The sequence below is a fragment of the Rhea pennata genome, chromosome 4, assembly GCF_028389875.1.
Source record: "Rhea pennata isolate bPtePen1 chromosome 4, bPtePen1.pri, whole genome shotgun sequence".
Lineage (NCBI taxonomy): Eukaryota > Metazoa > Chordata > Aves > Rheiformes > Rheidae > Rhea > Rhea pennata.
In genome coordinates, this window is record NC_084666.1 from 9612261 (window position 1) to 9636030 (window position 23770).

Consider the following 23770-nt stretch of genomic DNA (forward strand, 5'->3'; position numbering starts at 1 on the left):
CTTTCTGAGTAATGAGATGTAACAGTTCTACAGGTCAATGGAAACGTATGTATCCAACAGGATTCTGGGCTTCAACCACCTCTGGGGAAAAAAAATCTTATTTTTGTCTACTGAGGGAAAATACACATGATGAAAAACAAAGTAATCAAATGAAAAAAATGTAATCCTAGAATGGAGCCAAAATTCAAATTTTTGTGATAGAAGAAATATGGTGGTATGATGATTTCAGCTGTGAAGACCCCCAGATAATCCACTGGAATACTGCATGAGTAAGAGACTACTTCTTGGAAAGGAATGCCACAATATGAAGACGCATGCATTTTCTGCTTGGCTAAAGGCTGCTTTTAAACTCATTCGACTCAGAAGTTCTCCCTGAAGACAAGGTAAAAGAATGATAAGAGGAGCAGAGGAGCTCTCCTCTGCTAACTGCAAATTCAGTGATTCCAAGCTGAAGTAGGGGCAGGAGGCCTGAAGCTGGAATGGCACATGCAAGCTGGTCCTAGAGGTCACCAACCTTGAGGAAGCACTTGGGGCTAAAGACACGGCAAGTGTACAACAGTGGGTGTGTTTAGCTTGTTTGGAATAGTAGAAATACAGGTTCTCTAAGATCCAAGTAGCTAATAAACCCCTGTATCTTCCCTCGTTATTCTGTAAACCTTCCCATAGGAAAACAAAATGTCAGTTATGATGGTGACCTCAGAACAGCACCTTCAGGCTTGTAGGCCTTCAGGTTGTAGGCTCAGACAAGGTCTATAACAGAAATAAAAGGGGACAGATTCTGGTCTCTAGTCCTTGTGACATGTATCACAGTATGGCTCATATCCATTCTGATAAATAGGCACATTATTATTTCCTATAATATAAAGATGATAGATGACTTACTGCACATTGCTGAAGATACACTTTTTGAGCAACTGTCTTACAGATGAGGACAGTGAAAATGAACTCAGCAGGAGATGGGCTACATCAGTTCTTAAACTCCTCAGTACAGAGGTACAAGGACCTCAGGGGATAACAACAGATGGCATTCCCAAGCACAAGGAACATATGCTCAGCCAGGAGCTGAAATGTGTTTGGACAAATACTGGAAGAACAGAGATTGTGATTACAGATATTATTAAAATTACTTCACTTTAAAAAGCTTTTAATTTGTAAAGTACTGAAAGGCAGGTAGATAGCTAAAGATCACTGTTGACCAAAGATGATCCTAATTTTGTTTTTTGTTAGTCATTTGCTCCAGTCATATTCATCTTAGAGAAAAAAAATGCAGTAATACTAGCTATATTCCATTACGGATTTCTAAAAGGTGATCAGTGCATAGTTTTGGCTTCTGCCTGCAGACCTTATACCTCTGCATCACTGGCAGAGGTCTTCCAGGAATAAAATGAATCTGTATATGCCAAACTACATTAATAAAAGTCACTCAACAGTGGTAGGTGCTCAAGTGCTAGTAATTTAATTTACAGTATCTTAGAATTTTAACGTAATAAATGGAATTACGCAGTGCCATTATCTTGCTAGCACAGGCAAGACGTTCTCTGTTTTCTAGAAGTATAAGCTTCTCTGAGGAGCTTTTTGCCAGAAACTAAAGGAGAGCGAAGGAGGAATTCAGCCTCCACAGTGAATATTTCATATTGTGCTAAAAATACTTTAGCTTGTATTACCCTGAGTTGTATGGAAGCTTTCATTTTTGAGCTGTTAATTTTAATTGCTCTTTACATTTCTGTGCTGACATTTAGCTTGTAGAAGAAATAATGACAGACTTCCTATCTATGCTGCATTATGCAAGCATTTTTTATTTTGATTTCTGTATAGAAGCAGATTTATACTGACTTCATATTATCTTTAAGTACCACACAAAACATAATTGTACATACAAAGATAAACCTAAATAGAAGAGAGGTTGTCTACATGATTGAACTCCTCCTATTACCACAGAATTACGGCTCAGATGACACTCCAAGCTTTACCAAGCCAGATGAAAAATACTATGCTATAAAATGTAGTTTCTGCATTGGATACACTAAATTCACCATAATATTCATAAACATGTTATATGAACATGTTATACAAACCTACTGCAGTGTTGATGTAATGTAAATTTGTATCATAACAGCAGCTGAATTGAAGTCTTGACAATATGCTCTTTCATTCAAGTGAAATTTCACTATAATACCAAACAAAAAACTGGAAGAAGTGAGGAAGAAAGAGAGGAAATAGGGAATTTCTGTCTCCAGTGTTGTAAATACACTTCTTTACAAATGTCAAAACCTTTGCTAAAATATATCTCTAAAAATAAAGTAACAATAAGAGGGATTGTATAACCATAAAAACTCTGAATACAACAAAACAAGATACTGTCTTAATGATAATAGTGCAGTCATGATCAATATGTGACTCAGTAGTATTGTCTGAAACATTAAATAGAAGCATCGTAAAAAGGAAAAACACATTTTGAATCCAAGAGATACTCAAAGAAGAGAGGCAGACCACAATAAAGAGCGTGCATGCTCTGACTTTCTCTATGAACACATCAGCACATCTGAGTGATATGTTCTTTGTATAGACTAAAAAAAAATACCACAATTAATTGCTCGGATGAAAAGGTCCAAGGAAATGCATAGCCAAAAAAAGTTCAGTTTTTCATCTCTGCTAAGATAATCTTAAAAATTCATTATTTTGGTGAAGCCTATGTCAGAGCATAATTACCTACAAGTGCTTTAGTTAACTTAGGTAACAATAAAGAAGAATTTTGACTGGATGTTTCAAATAAACTTGGAATATGTCTGACTGACTTGTCACTATCCCCAGTGTTTTCAAATAGGTATACTTCAAAAAAAAATTATAGAAAACACAATCAAGTAAGATCAATGCAAATATAAGGATCACACTGCAGCACTCTCTGTCCGTTCCATGTCATATGAGAACTAGATAAAAAAAATGATACTTGTAATAGTGCAGTTTTACAAGCACCCAAGGCATTAGTTCATTTCTGCCGAAAAAAGAGATCTCACCAGGTCTCTGCTCCCAGACACAGTGTCTGGCTGCTTACCATGCACCAGCTCCGATACCTGCCAGGCCCTTCTAAGAGTTGTGAAAGAAAGGGCCAGGGGAAGCAGGACACCTTTTCAGTAGTGGCGAGATGCCGTACAAATTTGAAATACCTTGTGGAACATTCTGTATATGCTGGACTATTCGTGATTAGAGACGATAAACTGTCTCACAAAGTATTGGTAGATCACAGGTCAGCCTGTAGCCTTAAGGAGGCCTATGACAGAATGCCTCAAATGTGAAAGTTGTTACAATCTATCAGGGTCAAATTTTGATAGCATGATTCTGATAGTCCAGTCTGGTTGGTATGCATGTCCATGGGTATGCTAAGGATGCAAAACCTGCTAGGATAGCATTATCAGAGGACTGAGATCAGGCAGAGGGAAACAGGCAGCATCTCATTCACACTAGCCATAAATCATAGAATCATCATAGAATGGTAAGGTTGGAAGGGACCTCTGGAGATCATCTAGTCCAACCCTCAGCATACCCCTGTATGGGGATTGAACCCACAACCTTGGCATTAGCAGCACCACGCTCTAACCAACTGAGCTAAACCATAAACCACAGGATAAACTATCCCAAAAATACATCTGAGTTTTATCTCAGAAGGAACTAGTCCATTCACTGCAGAAGACAGCCCAGAAGGAAACTAACACACCTACATTGTGAACAAAGACTTCCACACACACTGATAAAAAATTAATTGACCAAATAGACTTATTTTTGATGGCAGTTATACAGGACGACCTCTACTTCAAGAGATTTTGTCTCTTGCATTAGAATTGAAATGAGATGGACAATCTATTATTCATATTCCACAGGCTGCTAATAACATTTTCTAATAAATAAGCATAAAAATCTCTATCATGTATACAATGTCAAAAGGTATTGCTTATATCTGCTGGGTAGACTGAGAGGTATTCAACACTCAGCATTTCAGTTTTCTTCTGGTCTATGTTTGAGCACATGAATATTCAACTATACTCTAGTTAGTTTCTATAATGATATTCCTGCTTTCCAAATTAAAGGCTAATCTGCTTTTCTGACTGATAAATTAATTATTTTACTTCTTGACCTTTTGGGACAAGATGGTAAAAACAGTTTTCCTACTAACAAATAGGAATTCTTTCATTTTTTTTCACCTGGCCTGAGAAAGTAAAGCAGTTTATTTATCACTAATATGCCTTTTTGTCACTAAAAGGAAGGAAACGCCCCTTGAAGCCTACCCATCTATGCTTTTTAGTTTAATGATACAAACATCTTCTGAAGTATGCAAGCATAAACTCATTAGCAACTCATTAGTGCTCTCTGCTGCAGCAGCCTGTGGGGGAAAAACCATAATACAGAATATCTGATTCTACTACAGAAGTTTACATCTTAAATCAAATTATACCACACAGTTATATGCAATCTTTATATCTAGGCTAGGATTCTCTTCTCATTCTAAAAGAGGCTTTACCTTAACTGGCTTTATGCCTCCCCTCCTCTGTCATGACTTACTTTTGCTTTAAAAGGTGAGAGGCTGGAGAATGGTATTTTAAGGTAGGCTTGGAAAGTATATATTAAATCTTTATGAATGTAATATGATCATTTTTGACAAGCAATATAATAAAGGAGCATGCAAATGTAGACAAGACCAATATATTTGTACAAAATAATCATTAAAAATAAAATATTCAAATAAGGAGCCTAATTAGCTGTTCCTAATAGTCAATCCATCATAGAATGGAAAAAATTACTTTATAATGTATCCATATTCTAGTTATTTGATTGAAGAATTGAAGAGTTTATATTTATTTTTAGTTTCCCAATATGCCAGTTCTCGTGAAGTAGCAAACAGACATTTACAATGCTATAGCAGGAAATTACAATAGCAAATGTGCCCTGTTTAATGATGTACTATATTATTAAATATCATTTTTTGTTATTTGTGAAAAACACATTAATTACGAAACACACATTGCACAGAAAAAGAAATCAAAAGAAATGGAGCACACAGCAACACTGAAACTGACGTTTAGGTGGAAAACAACAGTAAAGTTCTACAAAAAATAAAATCCTCTAAGTTGCTGCAAGTCTAGTCATAAAAATTCACATGAATAAGCTTAACTATTGAGAGTATTTTGCGGACAAGATCAAAAATTATACATCATCCATATATCAGATGTGGATTTGTTTGGAAACAGATCACAGAATGAAAACAAAATTCTGCTCTGTGCTTTATGTCTGGTCATTTCCCCTCAAACTTATGAGATCAAATTCTTCTTAGGTTCTATTTAAGGTCTCTAAGGAAAGAGGACAGATTGATCCATTATCTCTATCAAATCAAAAAAACATAAAAGGAAACCTTTGTCTGGAACCCTGTCTCTCATTATAAATGCTGCAAATGGAATGTTTTTTTTCCTATTTAAATTCTTGCTTTATCTGATTTACACTCATGTTTTGCTTTAATCACTCTTTAAAGAACTTTTAAAAACTGTTAAACTACCTAAGCAAATATTCAGCTAAAATTTGACATAATATCATAGTGACTGCAGAAATATCTACAATATTTATGATTTTGGCAAGAACCTCCCAATCTCTCACCACTTAGTAAAGTGACCTGGCATTGCGGTTATGTCTTATATATCAATAAACTAGCCCTATTCAGAAACAGATGGTTTAAGTTCAATAAACATTCCACACAAAAATACCATGCCAATGTTTCCCCTTATAATAAAAACTCAGCTTAAAACAACATTGGATCCTAACTGTAGCAGCATTATTTTGGAAAAAAACAACCTTTTAGAAAAGCAGAGTTCATGCTATTTATAGCCTGCTAGGCCGAAAGTCACCTTAGAGTGTATGTGGTCCTCAAGATGGCTATCTGTTCAGCTCTGACTTGTAATATCTGTACAGCAGATCAGAACATTTAGCAACTATGACCTTCATAATCTACTTTTCTGTTCCCTGCTGTCACTTCTCCCCACCTGAGTGCCTAAAAAGTGGGAGCAGTAATAACATTCCTCAGTTTCATTGTTTATTCAGAATCACAAGACAAAGTTTTTCACTCAGCATGAAGCATAAGCACTTTCTATAAATTTTTTGATGACAAATGGTATGCAAATACACACCATGAAAGCAGCAAGATGTAAATGAATTCTGAGCTGCCAAGGTAGGTAAAAGAAAAGCTAAGTCACCAGTACTGTGACAAAAGAACCTCCCAGGACAGGTTTTTGCCAGCACTCCAAAGCTCATTGTATTAGTGAGGACTTGCGAGGAGCCTCATGAGTCCTCCCATGCTGAGCAGGCACAACTGAATGGTTACTTCTAACACCTCTACTCCTAATTGGTGCTGCAGGTAACCATGATCTTGCATCTGAGACTGCAGAAGACTTCCAGTACCACTTTTACCCATGATACTTAAGGCTAGTATCCATATAGATTGATAAGCAGTATTCAAACCTGCATGGACAAGAACTGACAGTACTTTCGGGCACAGGTTAGCAGGAGAGCAGCTTCTCCAATTCCCATTAGACTTCATGAGTCAAACTCCACTTCAATGTCTACGAGGTTGCCACAGGGCTAGTGGTCAGAACTTTGTCATGATTAAACCAAATAGAAAATTTCTCCAGGTAGGTAGTCACTTTTTCTACTGCTCTTCCTCCTCCAACACCTTGACTTGAGCCCATGGGGCGATCTGCTCTCCTATCCCAGTATCAGGGGGCTGCATACTCATCTGCACAGCTACTGGCTCCAAAAGAAATGAAATGCAAAAGGCTTCACCTGTTCCTACAAAGAGCAGTATATTCCTTAAATTTCAAGCAAAATGTTACAATAAAATAAATTCATCCATATACTTAAAAAGGTCACAGTGGCAAAACTCAAAGTTTCTAGCTGTCCCGAAACTCAAATAAAAGATATTCCAGCCAGAAACACAGCATTATAGCAGAAGCCACAAAAGGAAGCACAAAGAGCCTAAATATCATAGCCATATAAGCCAGCAGCTGGCAGATTACTAAAACAACAACTCTTGTCTGCTATGAAGCATGAAGCTGAATTCTAGAAGAAATGAGCTGTTGGTCTTGCTCTTGTTACTCCTCTTTTTTCCAGAATCCCCCGGTAGCTTCCAGAGCTTACCAACCCTTTACAGAGAGCAGTTCATATACACCAGGAATCATTAAAAAAACATATTCAGCAGAGATCTGGAGTTTGCATCGCTCACAATCATATCTTCCTGCTTTAAGTAAACTTCTGGTAAAGAATATTAAATTCTACTCTAAAGATAATGGAAAATATTCATAAAATTAAATGTTATAGAAGGAAGCACCTGTTTAATAGACTTTTTCAGTCTTCCATTTACATACAATATTGCAATTGTTAGAAGAAAACTAGAACAAACCCTTTCATGAGTTAAAAACATGGAATATTTTACATAAATGACATTATTTTTAAATTCAAAGTAAAATGTATATCTTCTAAAAGACTCACTGGATGTTTGGCTGAAAGTCTGCCAGTCACAGTTCCTGTTTGATTCCATGTAGAAGAAATAAATCCCTTTAAATGAAGTAAAGTAAAAATCAAAATAAAAGTAGACATACATGTAAAAAGAATATATTTCTCTGAAGTGAAAGTAATGCAAATATTAGTAAAGAAAATTCACTGCAAACAGGATTGCAATACCAACAATAAATCATTTTTGATACAAAAAAAAGTTTAACTGTAAATGCTGCAATTATTTCATGTAATTTTATGACTTCTTTGAAATACCAAATTTGGCTGACCATGTGTTGTATTTTTACCTTTCTCGTGCATGTTAGTAGTCCATCTACATATGTTGATTTTATCTTATGAACCTAAATCACATAAAGGCAAGAAAAGGCAAATTCTTATCCATAAATATAACAGATTTTCAAATTATATTCTTCAAATGCTTATTATTTTTTTTCTTTAAAAAAAAAGGATACAAATACTTTTACCTTTGAAAATAATGGATGACTTGAACTACTAATATAAGTCAGGCAGGTGCTGGGTTATACGCCAAAGCCAGGTCTATGCAGATACTAGCAAATAAACTATCAGAATTTACATTTGTCAATCAATGAATGACACAAAAAAAGCTCCCAAAAGCTCCACTTTTTCTTTTTCTCTTGGAAATGCATCTACTGAAAACCCAAACATTAAGCAAAAGAGCAGACTAAATAGGTTGTTCTGGATTTTCAGGAAGCTCTGTCAGGTGAAAAACAGCATAATGAGTTATCTCCTTCACTTTCCTCAGTGTATTTCTTCAGGGCTCAGAAAAAGATTTTGAGAGGTTTTTATAGCACTAGTCAAATTTAACAGCAAAGTTTTCCAAATGCTTTTGCAACAGTGTTTTGATAGCTATATTTACATAGTGCAAAACAGAAGTATAACTTTTAAATTTAGAAACTCTTCAGAATACCTAAAACCTCAAAAATAAAATAAATATTTAAATGAATTTAAATAACAGCCTAGTCAACATTTTTTCATTTAGTTGTGAATATGTTATTTCTTGCTAATTTTTGTTTCAGCACAACTACAATATATAAAAAAACTCCGCTCACCTGTCGATATTCTAAAATTATCTTAGGCAAGGGATGAAGATCTTGCAACTTACTTAGCTGCAAAATAACAAACGTGAATTACTCTTATGCTTTTCTGTTCATTGGCATTATTTAACTGTTTAAATTTAACCTTTAGAACACTGATTTGTTTTTTACATTTAAGTACCAGTAAATAGAATACATAATTATTTTTGGAGGAAGAAATTCTTTCTCCTAAATGAATTGACTAAATAATGGGCTAGAGAATTATGTTCTTAGTAGCAATCTTCCTTAGGCCCAAGGAAGCCTTCATTCTTTCCCACCTTCAACAGGAAGACTGGAAAGTATCCTGTCCTTCCAATTTCATCCCTTCTCAGAGAGAGATAAAATCTTTTCCACAAGGACTTTGAAAACACAGAGGGGTGAGAAGAGTTGGTGGTGGGTTTTTTTTTTTTTTTTTATTATTTGTTTGTTTTTTGTACTAGATAGCATCTATCTGAGATGGTAACATGGTAAAAGAATATAAAATAATTTACAAAAAAAACACATCTAGCAAAGACAACAGGGTAATTTTTTCTGTTTCTAGGAGACTTTCAGACAAAAAGAAGTTGAAATTGTCAAATCCTAAACCAAAAAAATCAAGCATATTTCTGTTTAATTTGCTTGTAAATTGCCACAGAAGGTTATTAAGAAAGTGAATTAAATTATTCAAAGAGAGATTCGGTATGTATTAGTACAACAAAGATATCAGGAACTACAATAGGCTAGGGTGAAAAATAGATGTGACTATACCAGAACAGAGATTTAAAAGGATAAGTTTCTTTCTCACTGCCAGGGAGAGACAATATCTTAATTACCTTTTATTTATCTACTAGAATGGTTTCAGTTTACCTTTCTTTAAATTACCCCACCTTATCAATTGTTGGAAATAGAAAACTGGTCTAAGTAAAAACCTTGCTTTGATCCACCGCAGCATGGCTTATGTTCCCACAAAAAGAAGACATATTCTATTTTGCTAACCCCACTCATCTTCCAAGGCTTATTGTTGCTCTCCAAGATTACATATTTCATCTATAACACCTCCTTCTCATCAAATGTGGTGTGATTCATATCATTATGCAGTTGATATTACCCCAGAGACAGTATCCAGATACTAGTTTACTAGTTTGGCCTAAAAGCTGAATTTCCTCCTACACGAGAAACAAATACAACGTTTTTTACCTTTCCCAAAGGTATTTGTTCTCAACTATGAGTTTATTATTTTAATTTGATCCCCATGTAAGCTGGACTAACACAATTGCTGCACTAAATCATAGAAATCAATGCAGCAACCCACAGGTCTCTTCTGCAGTAAGAAGGAATTTTATTATTTTAGCAAAAGGAAGGGACATCCACATATGCCTCTAAAAGTTATCAAAAAGTCTGCAGCCTAATCATGACTTCATCATTTTCAGACAAATGTTTTTGGCCAGGTTCTTGCACTTTTGGGTGAATGACTGCATTGTTGAAAATGATCTACTGCAACAATAACAGAAGAAAGAACCGAAGAAGTTTCATAGAAATAATAATTACTACACTGAATTTGAAGATACATTTGATCTTTTGTACAGACTTATCAAAGTGTCTAGACTGTTTAGTCATTAGCATTCTAGGGGAATATGATTCAGCCATGAGTATGCAGATCTCACACCAAATATACCCTCTCCTAATGAAGGCAATTATCTCCACAGAGGACAAAAATGAGGAAAGTTCATGCACATGAAAAGTAAAACATGGACTATACAAAGAAAGTGACGATTCTCATTTCAAACTACAAGTATTTCCCACAGAACTGTTTCCTTAGATTAACAATGAGTTGAGGATCACAAAAAGACAATGACAAGGTATTAGCCCAGATCTCCTAACGTAAGAAAGGTTCGGTTGGTAGTTTTCTTACAGAGCAGATTTTAAGTTAACATTCTCTTCTTTCACCTCTAATCTCTTCCACCCAACCAGTCAGTCATCTATAACTTACAAAAATCTAACAAGTGAGAAAGTCTCCCAGCTTTGAAGAGGTTCATAAGTGTATCCCAGTACTATGACTTTTTAACGATGGTTATAGCTAAAGTTTAGATTCTACATTTGGTTTATTTGTTTGTTTTTCTTCATCACAGAGAGCAACCTGAAGACAGAGAATACTGCACAGTCATCAATTTTTTTTTTTTTTTTTTAGAATGCTTTCAGTTTTTGAGGGAGAGAAGTCTGAATTATATTGCAAAGCAGAATTCCTGTAAATGTATTCAGATTATCCTGGAAAATTTGGAAATAACATTAACAATCAAAAAAACATAAACATCTCATTCGTGTTCCGTAATGAGAGAGAAATCCTGAAAGATGAAAAAATACCTGAATAGTTTATTGCTAGCTCCAAAACTGATTTAAGAGAATCCTGTAGATAGATAAGACTAGGCTTGGCATTAGATCAGACCTCCCTGTAGAGTCACTGCAAGGTGCTATGAAATTCTAACAACTTCAAGTCAGAAAATCTGTCTTTTTCCTTTACTTCTGACAAATCTGTATATACTATAAAGCTGCCTTTCTACATTACACCTGATAAATGTCAAGGGCAGTAGAATTCTTCTCTTACCATTCTTGATAAATGCTCTCTAAGATGGACAACCTCCCTCCCCTTCATTCATGGCATAAGTAAAGGAAGTGTGATAAGTACAATACAAAAATAAATCAAGATGGGTAGGTAGACAAATGACAATTTTGCTGAAACATAATTTAGAACAATTTCTAAATTACACATAAAGTTTAAAAACCTCTTCCAATCTTACCACAGCTTCTGAGGTGGATTCAACTTGCTGTATCTCAGTTCTGGGAATTTTCTCGCACAGCATATGCAGTTTCAATTTTTCAAATAATATCTACATTAAGAAAAACATAACCAAACAATTTCAATGTTTCACATACTGAAAACAGAATGGAACATTATTTGGTGTCTGAACTTAAAGTCCAAAAAACAGATTTCAAGGAAACTCTAGCTGACTCTGCCTCAGCAGGGGGAGTAGACCAGATGATCTCCAGAGGTCCCTTCCAATTTCAACTAGTCTTTGATTCTGTGAAAACAGAGCATACTGTAGCAAATAGAGAACATGCAGCTGAAAAGATCAAATTGTTATTATTTGATCTATTATTTGTAAATTAGTGTATTTACTAAAATCATTTTTCTTTAAAGCCACTTAAATACAATTTGTCAAAATTGCTGAATTTATGAAAAAAATGTCATGTCCTCCATTATAAACAGAAAAGATGATAATCACTACCTAAGAAGAATTCTTAAGTTTTAATGACAACTTTCTATGTTTTATAACTCTTCACTTCAATTAAAATTGCCTAATAATAATAGTATAAATATTACCTCTCTGAGCTGACTACTGCTCGTCAAAAGGAATTGTTCTCCAGCAGCTTGATGGGCTTCCTGCTCAAGCTCCTTCAGTCGCAACTATAAGTTAGTACCTCTGAGTTACTCTGCTTACTTTATTATTTTCTTCACTGTTCAGTTACTTCCTAGGTTAATAAGCATATTGGACTTCTACTTAAAAATTGGTACTTTATAATGCATAATCATTGTTGGCTATCAACATTTGGTCAATGGATTGCTGATGTACTCTTTAAGCTGTATTTCATCACAACTTGAGAAGAGGATTTACTGTAGTAAAAAGTATCAAAATTTGAAGGAGAATAATTTAGACTATCCATGGACTATGGAGGTCTGTGAGAAACAGAGCTATGCAAATTACTTTGGTAAACTTCTGGTAAGCCTGCTAGACTAGTAAGATTACCTAGTCAGACTTCATAAAAAGCATATTCTTGTTATGCTACAAAGTAGTGTTCTCTTGTATCTATTTTAATCAACTGGGAAACAACAAACTTAGATCCATCAGAACATGTAACTTATAAAGACAGTTTTTTATTGGCAAAAAATATATAGATAGCAATCTCTTCTCAGCAAGATGGTTACTGATAACTGTAGGTTCAGAAATATTCAGTAAGATTTCTATTCTACAACGTACCTGATCTAAAAGAGGTTGTGAATTTGGAGAGCATTCTTTGTACAGGACAAGGCTAATGAAATAAATGTGTCTTTTTCTTCTTGTGCAAATAAATACAGAATTATCCTAATATGCAAACTTTATTAGCTATATTTATATTAATAAAAATCTAAATAATCTAAATAAAAATAATAAATCTAAATACAAATCAAAATCAAAACTTTTGGTTGGAAAACATGACAAAATAGAAAAGATTTCTTCTTTTTAAAATAGTTATTCTCCATATACAGTCAGAAAAATTTCCCAAAGAAAATATAAAGATTGATAAAATTTACCCCCAGAATCTCTGATGTTTTTTTCAGTTCCTGTTTGTTCACATGTATTTGGTGTGTTTCCATCACTGTAAATACAAATATATAATGAGAACAATTATATCAGTTCTATTTAAAAATCAATGTATTGTTATATAATAAAATAAGCACCACAATGAGAAAGAAAAATTTGAGATTCTATTTTCCATTTGACAATGACTTGCCTGAGATCCTCATTAACTCAGCTGTGTCAAATTAAATACTTAGAGTATTTATGACGTTTGCAAAGTTCAAGATGAAGCACGTAAGTAGTTTGACTTTTAGAGGGACTTGTGACAAGACACTTAAATACATATTTGGATTCCTAGTTTTGGGCACTTACAATTGATGATTTTGATCTTACGTGCTTCCTAGTCTGTAAAATGGAAACTCCGGAACTCACACGTGTTATGAGGATACAGTAACATTTAGTATTCTGAGTTATAACATTCTATTAAAACATAGTAAGTAGGTGCATGAAAATGGTGAAGATTCATATTTTGAACTGAACTTTCATACCTGCCAGAATTTTGATCAGTGGAACCTCTAATGTGCAAAATAATTTCCACAAACCTTGAACCTGTAAAATAAGATGGAAACAAACTTGTTAGTATCAAACAATTTCAGCTTAAAACATATATCTGTAAGTGTCATTCTGTGGATCTATTTTCCAGTAAGCAGTATTTTACTTTCTGAATAATCTCTTTTTATATGACCAGGCTGTTTGTGGAATTAAATACTACTTAGTATAAATTACAGTGTCTGAATACCAACCATTACATCATTTTGTGGAGAAAGGTACAGGAACAATACTCTATCAATGAATGTCTTATATTTGCTATATCAAAGACTAGAATCCTATGAGGCACCTTCCACCAGAATTTGAACATAACACTAAATTCTGATACTCTTCCAGCTACATGATAATAAGAAAGAAAAAGCTAAAAGAGCTCTTGAAATGCATTCTGAACTTCAGTAATGGTTAATACAACCATTCTCTCTACAGCAATAGATATGCTGAGAGTTTTCGACCACAAGGAAGACACTTTGTAAATATGTGTAAAAAACAGCTACACGGTGTTTTAGGAAATAAAACATCATCTCATATAGCTTCAAAATACCAAATGAAAATATAATCACAATATTCTAAACATTTATTGTTGTTATAATATTCATATAAATGTGCAAGTTAACTGTTGTATAGGAAAACTTTATTTTCAAGACTAACCTTCAGGCTAAATGCTTCCTTCTTCTAGAAAAAAATAACAGATTTAATGGACAATATTACTTTAATGTGGACCAGCAGCATCAATCAGTAAGGACTGAAGCCCTCCATTTTACTACAGGGAGATTCTGATCTGAATGAGAGGTACATCACTAACTTTTTTTTAGTTCATTTTACTACTCTAGAAGTTACATCAGAATATCTGCTTTTCAAATCTTACCTGTAAGTCATGAGTAAGGTCCATCATTACATTATAAAGCTTCTCCAAATGTAAACCTATGTTTTGATACTGAAAAAAGACTATTTTATTACTAACATAAAAATCATTCAGATCACTATCTGTTCTAAAAGGGATTAAACTGTATATTTTTCCATATTTGTCTCCTATTATATTTAGCATTTGAGTAATATTCTTAGAGCTCTGACAAACACAATTTGCAGATGTACAGAGGAATACAGAGATGAGCAGTTCCTTTATTTATATTCTGCACAGATTGAGTATGGAGAAATAGTACTGCTACACTGCCTTTGATGTTGAAGCAAGAATTCTATTGCTGCTTCTAAAATAAGAAAAATCTGCTTTGCAGTTTCATTTCTGCTGGCAGCATTGCCCCCCTTTCATGCGCAAACTATTCACTTCCTTTTCTTCTGTTCCAGCAAGCCCAGAATCCAGAATGAAAGACAATTATGCTAGGCATAGTGGTAGTATCTGCAGATCCTTGTCCATGACAGTTTGAAAGAAATCTATTGCAAATAGAATTGCAGGATGCTTTGGCTTACTATTTTGTTTGACAACATCAGTTTAATATACTTAATATGGAGGATCCATTAGAGTTGAAATCAAATGTGAAGCCAATAGAATATTCATCATTTCAGAAGATAAACTGATTAAAATTACTCTTTCTCCTTCAATAGGAAAATTGCTGAAGGATGACCTAGATTTGGCTAGATTCTTCATGAAATGGGTATTCCAAGATAATTTCCATTAAATTAACACACAGAGACAGAGTTAGAGCTAAATTTAAAGTCTGCTTTCCAAGTGAGTTAGGTCTTTCTGTCAAGAATGGCAAACAGACTGATTGACAGGAAACCAAATGGCCATGAAATCCAATGGAAGACTTCCAGACTGAAAAAATACCAAGTCTGTTCTTTGGGCATCTTGTAAGTAAACTAACTTTGGGTTTATCATTCATCTGATCTGTGTTTTAAGGAATCCTAACTGTTCTATGCTCATTTTATTATTTCCATTCCTATCCTGGAGCTGATGGAACACTAAGGAAGGGCTCCTCTGCTAGGAGTTGCTTTTTCTCTACAGACCTCAAGCTGTCCTACAACTTCCTTACCTTACTTCTTTCGTGAAATATCTATAATTAGAACAAAAATCTTCTAAAAAATAAAAATATTCTGCTCTCCTCACTCAGATTGAGCTAGAAGGCACCTTCCTTATCAGAGTAAGCTCTCAAAAATTATGCTACCAGTTTTGACTTTGCTGCCCATTTCACATTTTCATGGGTTTCATCATTCAATACATTTAGCATCTTTCCATTGTTCTTTCTTTGATGAGAATGAAACAAAAAGGTTACATTTCTACTTGTTATCAGATTTACATTCTCCTCTGTAAACCTGCATGAAAAATAAAGATATTACTTCAGTTTGAATGAAACACCCAGTATTTTGTAAGTAAGAAAACCAAGATCCTATCAACTGGAAGAGCATAAGCAAAGTAACCAGGTGAGATACCAGTCTTCCCCTTTTTCAAAATTAGATTTCTGAAAAATAGTGTTAATAAAATCACTTTCTTTCATCAGGAAAAACAGTAGTATTAGCTGTAGGTTTTTTGCAGTATTTTGTAAGCAACAGCAATATTTTAGTTGTTTTCTTCTTTTTTTAACTTGATCACAAACAATTTAAAACAAACTACTTACCAACGCATTTCTCAAAGAACCTGTATCTGAATTTACTTTCCCCAGTGAAAAAGATTTTTCAAAATACGTCTGTATTAAACGTTCAAAAGAGGGAACTGTGTCACTGGGGTTTATCAGCCAGGCTGCAATTCTTGGATCTAACACGACACTGTCAGCAACTACAAAAATACAAATATTATTTTTGATTGAATCAAAATATTTCAATTACTTCCAATATTGAGAAATATTTCCAAAGATTTGCTCAACTTTCCTATAGACACAGGTCATAAAGAGACAAGCATTTACACTACAAGAACATTGAACTGGCAGCTGCAATTTAAAGTCAATACCATGAGTACATAGGAGTAAGTTCAACACTAATGAGAGTATTTTGGAAGAGATTTTTTAAGGCTTTAGAATCTCAGTGCGCCTTTGGTTCTTAAGATTCCCTCTGTAAAAGCCTCTCTTCCTTATCACTGACAAACCTCAAACGGTTTATGGATATCTCCCTCAGGTACCTTTTTGTTGTTGCTGTTAATTTAATTGATATCCATAAAACTGGTATGGCAGGGGGAGTAAGTCTATTTCCCAATAATCAGACTTCAGAGATCTACAATGCACGTATAAATTCACATACGGAGTGCACTGAGTGCTGTTCTCGGAATCAGAACCTTTTGCCCTGCATGATCTTCTATACTTCTCCTGCACATTCATTCATGTTCACCTAGATACCTAAGATGGAGCAAGCCTAGTGCTATTTCATTTCCCTCTTAACCACAATAGCAACATCATATTTACTGTAGTACTACAAAGAAGAGGGGCAGAAACTAGCAATTAGAATTCTTTGAGTTATAGTCAAGGATTGGCATAAGCAACTACTAAGTAATTTTAACTTCAGATGACATCACACAGGTACATTTATAAATTAGAGAACTCCAAGCTACATAACCTCACAAACTCAGTTACGTCAAAGCAAGCTTTAATGTCCATAATGTAAGTTACAGCTGCAGGACTAACCCAAATAAGAACTGTACCAGTCTTGTTTTCCTCTACTGATACAACCATTGCTGAAGGGAAACCCACGATGTTAGGATGGAAGACATTTTGCCACTGAAATAGCTTGAGCTCTGCTAGAGTGCCCTTGGAAAACTGAAGGATACTTCATGTGCACGGCCTCACACAAAGACATGTAGCTTACTATTCCTTTCTTTCATTGTAAATAGCTGTTCATCTCAGATGCTGACAGATGCTAAGGAACAGCCTCAGAAGTTGTCTCAAGTATACACTCCTGAGAGTACTACTAAGGGAGTCCTTCCATCATTCAGAGGACAGTCTTGGCCTTAGATCATGCAGCTTAAAGTACGTGAAGGTCAGAATTCATTCTGAAAGCAAGCTTAGGCTGGCTCTACAGAATTTCTACTACTCTTTCAGCAGGAAGTAATCATTACAGGAATTAGATGAATGCAGCAGAGAAGTTTACCAGCAACACAGACGATGCAATGTGAAGAGGCAGATGAAGCAACACAGTCTGACTGATGGAGAAACACTCCAGGCAGCAGATGGCTGCTGGAAAATGTCTCTAAGGCTGCAGAAAATCTCTTCAGCCAGTGGGCGCTGGACATTCATAAGCTCATCTACAGACTGCATGAAATAAGCACTGATTTCTCCAACAATAACAACTGAATCCTACTACAGCTACATGGAGAAAGACTGCAACAGAACAGCCTTTGTGAGATCTCATAAAAATCCTTTCTTCGTATTTCTGTTTACAATGAGCATAAAAAACAGTCTCTAGTTAAAAAGAAAAAGGATAAAAAGATAAAACACCCTTGATTCATCTGTCTCTTCTTCCCTGACCAAAATTTTCACCAACAGCAAGGGTAGTAGCAATGAGAACTAGCCAACAAAGTCACAGGATGCTTGACTCAAGCAGCAAGAATATATGAGAGCAGAAATCCCTGACAGCTTTAGAGAGTAGCCTAGGAAATAGACTTCAATTCGTGACTCAGCACCACAGTATTTAGTAGGCACCAGAGTGAAGCATAGTGGGATCACATCAAGATTAGACCCACTCAGGCAACAGGGAACTAAGAAGGTTGTCACAGAACACTAAAAATATTTCTTTGAAACTCTGATAATCTCTTCTATGGTATAAGGATTAACTAAGAGTACAACAACTCGAACAACTTTGTCACTTAGACAATAAATGGAATAATCATGAGGTCAGCAAATAGAAAGTGGCCAATAAATGTCCTTATAAAGCTAAGACCTCTTCACAGACGTTTCCCTTTATTTCTGTAATAAAAATAACTGGCACAAAACATAGAACTTCAGAAATGAAAAAGTGGAAGCAATGAGTTACATACAGAGGAAGACTGCATACAGCAGAGTACTCTCTCTCATCATGCAGATGAAAGAGTTCTAGTGACATCAGAGAAGCTTGGCCTTGTACTTGGTCAAGCTAAGATCTTCAGTTTGGAGGAGGGAGGTGCCAAGAAAACCAGCACGTGCATGCTCACTGACAGAGCCAAAGATTCCACTTTCAGGTAGCATCACACATTAGTCTCTCTAAGTTCATAATGAAATTTCAGTGTTTGACTTCCAATGACAGAATTTTATCTTTAGAAAGAAACAATTTACTAAATGTACCTTTTACCATGACAGAGATGTATGTGAGAAAACACTAGTATATGACTTCAAAAGCTTAAAAAATAATAATTCTTTTAGATACTTGGAGCTTGAGATTCAAGTTCTGTGAATCTAGGTCTACTATTTCTCATGTATACAGGTTATAAAATTTTCACTAATGCCAGTACCATTATGACTTTCTCATAATGTTCACTATTCCCTGTCCCCTAGGGCTAAGTGCCTCCTGTGCAGATCTTAGGACCTAAATAACTGGAAGTTTATTGTTATTTTATATTGCTATATTACTTTTCAGATGCTGAACACAATCTGAAGACTCTACATAGAAAGTGTGTCCTCTAAAGGGGCACACTTTCATTTTTGTAATGTCATTGATCCATCCACCGATGCAAGAAAAAAAAAAACATTATTTTAAACCTTAATTTATCTTTTGTTTGTTGGGATTTTTTTCTAAATCCATACACAAGAGTCTTACTTATTTCTATCAACTAACCAAGACCTCAGTCAAACAGTTCCTAATTTTGACAGCTACGAGCATTTCTGGAATTTATTTTAGTGTCTCCTCTTGAGCAGAGGGAGTTTTCCTAGAAATATAAAACATGAAGCAATTTGACCTTTTCAGCTACAGTCAGCATTGTGTTGAGAGCTTTTGTTTCTACTGGAAGATAACCCTACATTATTCAGCAATTTGATTTTTATTCCTCGAAGAAATGCATCATCTTTATATGCCAAGCATCTGGCCACCACCTCCCCAAAAGGGTTTTCTTTTCCATGGTACTAAGACTCTGTTTTCCAAAATATTACATAACCACAAATTTAGTTACTTCTACACCTAATACTTTTAACAGAATCCACCACCACCACAGAGATTATAGGATTCAATCATAAATTAGATCCAACAGTTACCTTGTTTCCAGCTAATTTTATTACCATAAACTAGAAGGAGTGTCCTCAGGAAATCTTTTGCATTGAAACAAATAACTGGAACTTTGCAATGTAGCATTTGAAACAGTATTTGCCTGCACAGAAGAAATTCATTAATATGCACTATATAGTTACAAGATTTAACACATTTAATTTCTTTTATACATTTAATTAGTATCACTAAACAGTTAATACAAGGGGTTTCTTTCTTCCTGTAAGAATAGAACAATATAGTTTAATACTAAAGTTCTCAATTTAATAATATCTGAAATGTCATTTTGTTTTAAATGAAACACCTTGGCGGATGTGCTTTACCTTGCAGTCCTAAAGAAAATAAATCCTTACTTGACATTCAAAATTAAATGAAAGCTTAATACAAAACAGCAACTGGCATCCCTATAACACTTTAATACACCCAAATAGGATCATAGAGGATTCTGACTGAGTTAATCAAGGATAGTAAAATCACAATTTAAAAATTACTGGATATCTAAATTGCCACAATTACCTAGTATTAACATGCTGTTTAAATGCAGTATGCTTCATCTTATGCCACGTTTTCCCACTCCTTTTGAAAATGTTTATAGTTCTCTGTCCACGCTATTTGAAATAGAAATTTATATAAATTGTGCTAATTCTTAGTGTAGTATATTTGATGAGCTCTATTTGGGGCAAGATAAGAAAATAATCATTACTTAAAGAGCTTTCAAGATCATTTATCTTTGGTGATACAAAACCACAGTATCAAGTTTTTGGATAGATCAGAATTTTTGCAGATCGTAAGATTATTTTACACTGAGTAGCTCCAATTCTACCATTCTTACAGGAGATTATTCGCATTCAAATAAAACCTATAACTAATACATTTAACTTGTTTTTTTGTTGAATTTTTATTGTTCACAAGAACTTGATTTATTGATATGTTAATCTCCATTCCTAACAATCTATAATCAAACTAACAACAAATTAAAAAATCGGTCTTTTTATATCTCCAGTATTACAGCTGGAGCAATAAAGGTAAGTGAAGTGATTTGTTTCAAGTCATATGGAGCAACAGCAGGAGATAGGAAACTAGCAAGCAAGTCCAAGATCTTAAATCTTTGATGCTTCACAATTTACTTAATTTGGCGTATATTAGCCCAGCCTTGACACATAACTAATGCAGCTAAGATGGACTTGAAGCATAGGGAGATTAAGCCTGTACCAGTCTGCAAGAAACTACATAACCAACATCACAGTTGCTAACAACATACATAAAGCAAAACTTATTTTTTCCTACATACTCTCACCCAATATATTTCTTCTGAGTCTGTTCTTCTTGTTTCCAAACCGATGACCACTCATTTTTTAAATAAATTAATTTATCTTTTTGATTAGAAGCATCCCAAGTATTGGCAGTTGAAGAGTAACTGGGAGAGCAAAGGCAATCTGTCTGACTCTTCACTAAGACAACAATTCCTTTTACTGATGAAGTTAAGACCTGTTAAGTACAATTACAATAGTGTTTCCTCTAACAAATTTTATAGAGTCTTATATAAAAAATATCCACATATGTTTTAGGATATGAAACCTATTAGGTACACTGGAGTTACTGCATATACTATTAACATTGTAGAGTAGCTTCAGCTGTGCAACAGAAGTCCACTGTAACAGACACGTCACAAAGTAGGAAAAGATGCTAATTCAGACATTCTCACTTTAAGTACACAAATGACTATTTAGCCCAAATGGTTCCATTTTCTTCAAGATATACTTGGTAAGAAAATGTAGTTAGAAGTATTAATGTTTATCTCCTTTAACATTGATATTTTGGTAAAAAAAGAACCATACAAAATTGTTCCAAATTCTAGACTCTAACAGTTTTCTGTTTATCCAAATCACATGCAAATTTCAAATAGCTCTGCAAAACTAATTCTAACCAAAACAGATGATTCACTAACCTGCTCTGAGTTGAGCTGTGAAGAACCATCTTGAAATACCATAGTAGTTATCAAAGCCACTGCCTGTTTGATAGTTGCAAGCAATTCTCTTTTTTCTTCATATCCCAAACTTCTAATATCACAAGGACAATTTTCAGATGATTCTGCTTGTCTAGAAATCCAGTTATATCTTCCTTCATATGAAAGAGTGCAGTTCTTCAGACGAAATTTTCCTGTTTTCTCTGAACATGTACATGCATCCTGCTTTCTTTTAAGGGAAGTAGCTGCATTCTTTTCACTATCCTTCAGGCTTTTTGCTTCTACTGGAAAGTTTCCTTCTCTATGTACCTGTTTTGGTAAGGCTAAATCCTGGTAACTTACAAAAGCACTAAAAGCAGACAGTGGCAACAGAGAGCCTACTATTTTGGTCTCTCGACTGCAAAACATTTTGTTTACATGCACTGTCCTGATTGTTTGATCAGCGGTACTTTTTTCTGTGCTGGCAGATGTGTTTAATACAATCGCAGAATCATGAATCTCCTGGAAAAAAGGGAAATTTTTCAGTGACCTAATTATTCAACTTCTTAGGAGTCATAAAAATAAACATACATGAGTTAATTTGAAAAAGCTTTCCAGGAACTGACATCCTATGAAAAAAAATGTTATTGATACTATCAAATCAAAGAGTTAATTGGGGGGGCTACATTACAGAACATAGAATTCTAATAATGAATTTGTTGATTTATATTGCTTGCATTCAAAACCACTGTTTTTTTATTGTTTGTTTAATATCGACAATGCCAAATTAACAGGCAGAGAGTTATCTAGTCTAGTAATCTGTCTCCTAAAGTGTCTAGGACACTAGTGACCTCTGTCTGAAGAAAGAGGTGACCATTCATTCCCATCTTTAGCTTCAAGTGTTCAGAGCTTTTTTCATGACAACTTAGTTTCTTTAAGAACTTCTGCTTTAGATCTGCTTTGGACAGTGACTGCTTTGCAAATTCAAGTACATTGTGTCAACTGGATCTCTACTGACTTCTTTGAAAAACTTACAGAGTGTAAGATGCAGCAAAATGTACACAGAAGTCATACAGGAGAAGTGTTATCAGGTATATGGATAAATAATATATTCCATTCTTTTAAATGAATAAGCTCAGAACAGCTGTCAAGCTGATGGGTCTTTTGTACTCCAGACACCCCCAAATCTCTTTTTAGCAATGTATTTTCTTTTCTTGTGCTACTGAACAGCATTGGGAGGAATGTAAGAATGTGCAGGGATGTGTCAAGGAAGGCTAAAGCCCATTTGGAATTAAATCTTGCAAAGGATGTCAAGGATAACAAGAAGGGCTTCTTCAAATACATCAGTAGCAAAGGGAAGACTAGGAAAAATATGGGCCCACTGCTGAATGGGATAGGGGCCCTGGTGACAAAGGATGCAGAGAAGGCAGAGTTACTGAATACCGCCTTTACTTCTGTCTTCACTGCTAAGGGCAGCCCCCATGAATCCCAGAGCCTGGAGACAAGAGAGAAAGTCTGGAGAAAGGAAGAATTTCTTCTGGTCAAGGTGGACTGGTTAGGGATCTTTTGGGTAAACTTGACATCCACAGATCCATGGAACCTGATGGGATGCACCCACAAGCACTGAGGGAGCTGGCAGATGCTATTGCTAGGCTGCTCTCCATCATCTTTGAAAGATCGTGGAGAACTGGAGAGGTGCCTGAGGGCTGGAAGAAAGCCAACGTCACTCCAGTCTTCAAAAAGGGCAAGAAGGAGGACCCAGGCAACTAGAGGCTGGTCAGCCTCACCTCCATCCCTGGAAAGGGGATGGAACAGCTCATTCTGGATGTCAACTCCAGACATATGGAGGAAAAGAAGGTGATCAGGAGCAGTCAGCATGGATTCACCAAGGGGAAATCCTGCTTAACCACTCTGATAGCCTTCTGTGATGGAATGACTGGCTGGGTAGATGAGGGGAGAGCAGTGGACATTGTGTACCTTGACTTCAGCAAGGCTTTTGACACTGTCTCCCATAACATCCTCCTAGATAAGCTCAGGAAGCGTGGGCTAGATGAGTGGACAGTGAGGTGGATTGAGAACTGGCTGAAAGGCAGAGCTCCATGGGTTGTCATCAGTGGTGCAGCATCTAGCTGGAGGCCTGTGGCAGCTAG

At 35.2% G+C, this 23770-nt stretch overlaps 1 protein-coding gene across 1 annotated transcript in view; it reads right to left on the minus strand.

Moving 5' to 3' along the window:
* POLN (DNA polymerase nu) overlaps positions 1 to 23770 on the minus strand; it is a 96676-nt gene that overhangs the window by 66097 nt on the left and 6809 nt on the right. The window contains exons 3-15 of the mRNA XM_062574633.1: positions 22012 to 22142; positions 21624 to 21978; positions 20973 to 21163; positions 19666 to 19778; positions 16135 to 16292; positions 14430 to 14498; positions 13504 to 13564; positions 12970 to 13034; positions 12001 to 12084; positions 11417 to 11506; positions 8619 to 8675; positions 7836 to 7889; positions 7525 to 7590 (exon numbers count right to left, since the gene is read on the minus strand). Of these exons, the coding sequence (XP_062430617.1) occupies positions 7525 to 7590; positions 7836 to 7889; positions 8619 to 8675; positions 11417 to 11506; positions 12001 to 12084; positions 12970 to 13034; positions 13504 to 13564; positions 14430 to 14498; positions 16135 to 16292; positions 19666 to 19778; positions 20973 to 21163; positions 21624 to 21978; positions 22012 to 22142 (1494 nt within the window). The remainder of the gene's footprint in view (positions 1 to 7524; positions 7591 to 7835; positions 7890 to 8618; positions 8676 to 11416; positions 11507 to 12000; positions 12085 to 12969; positions 13035 to 13503; positions 13565 to 14429; positions 14499 to 16134; positions 16293 to 19665; positions 19779 to 20972; positions 21164 to 21623; positions 21979 to 22011; positions 22143 to 23770) is intronic.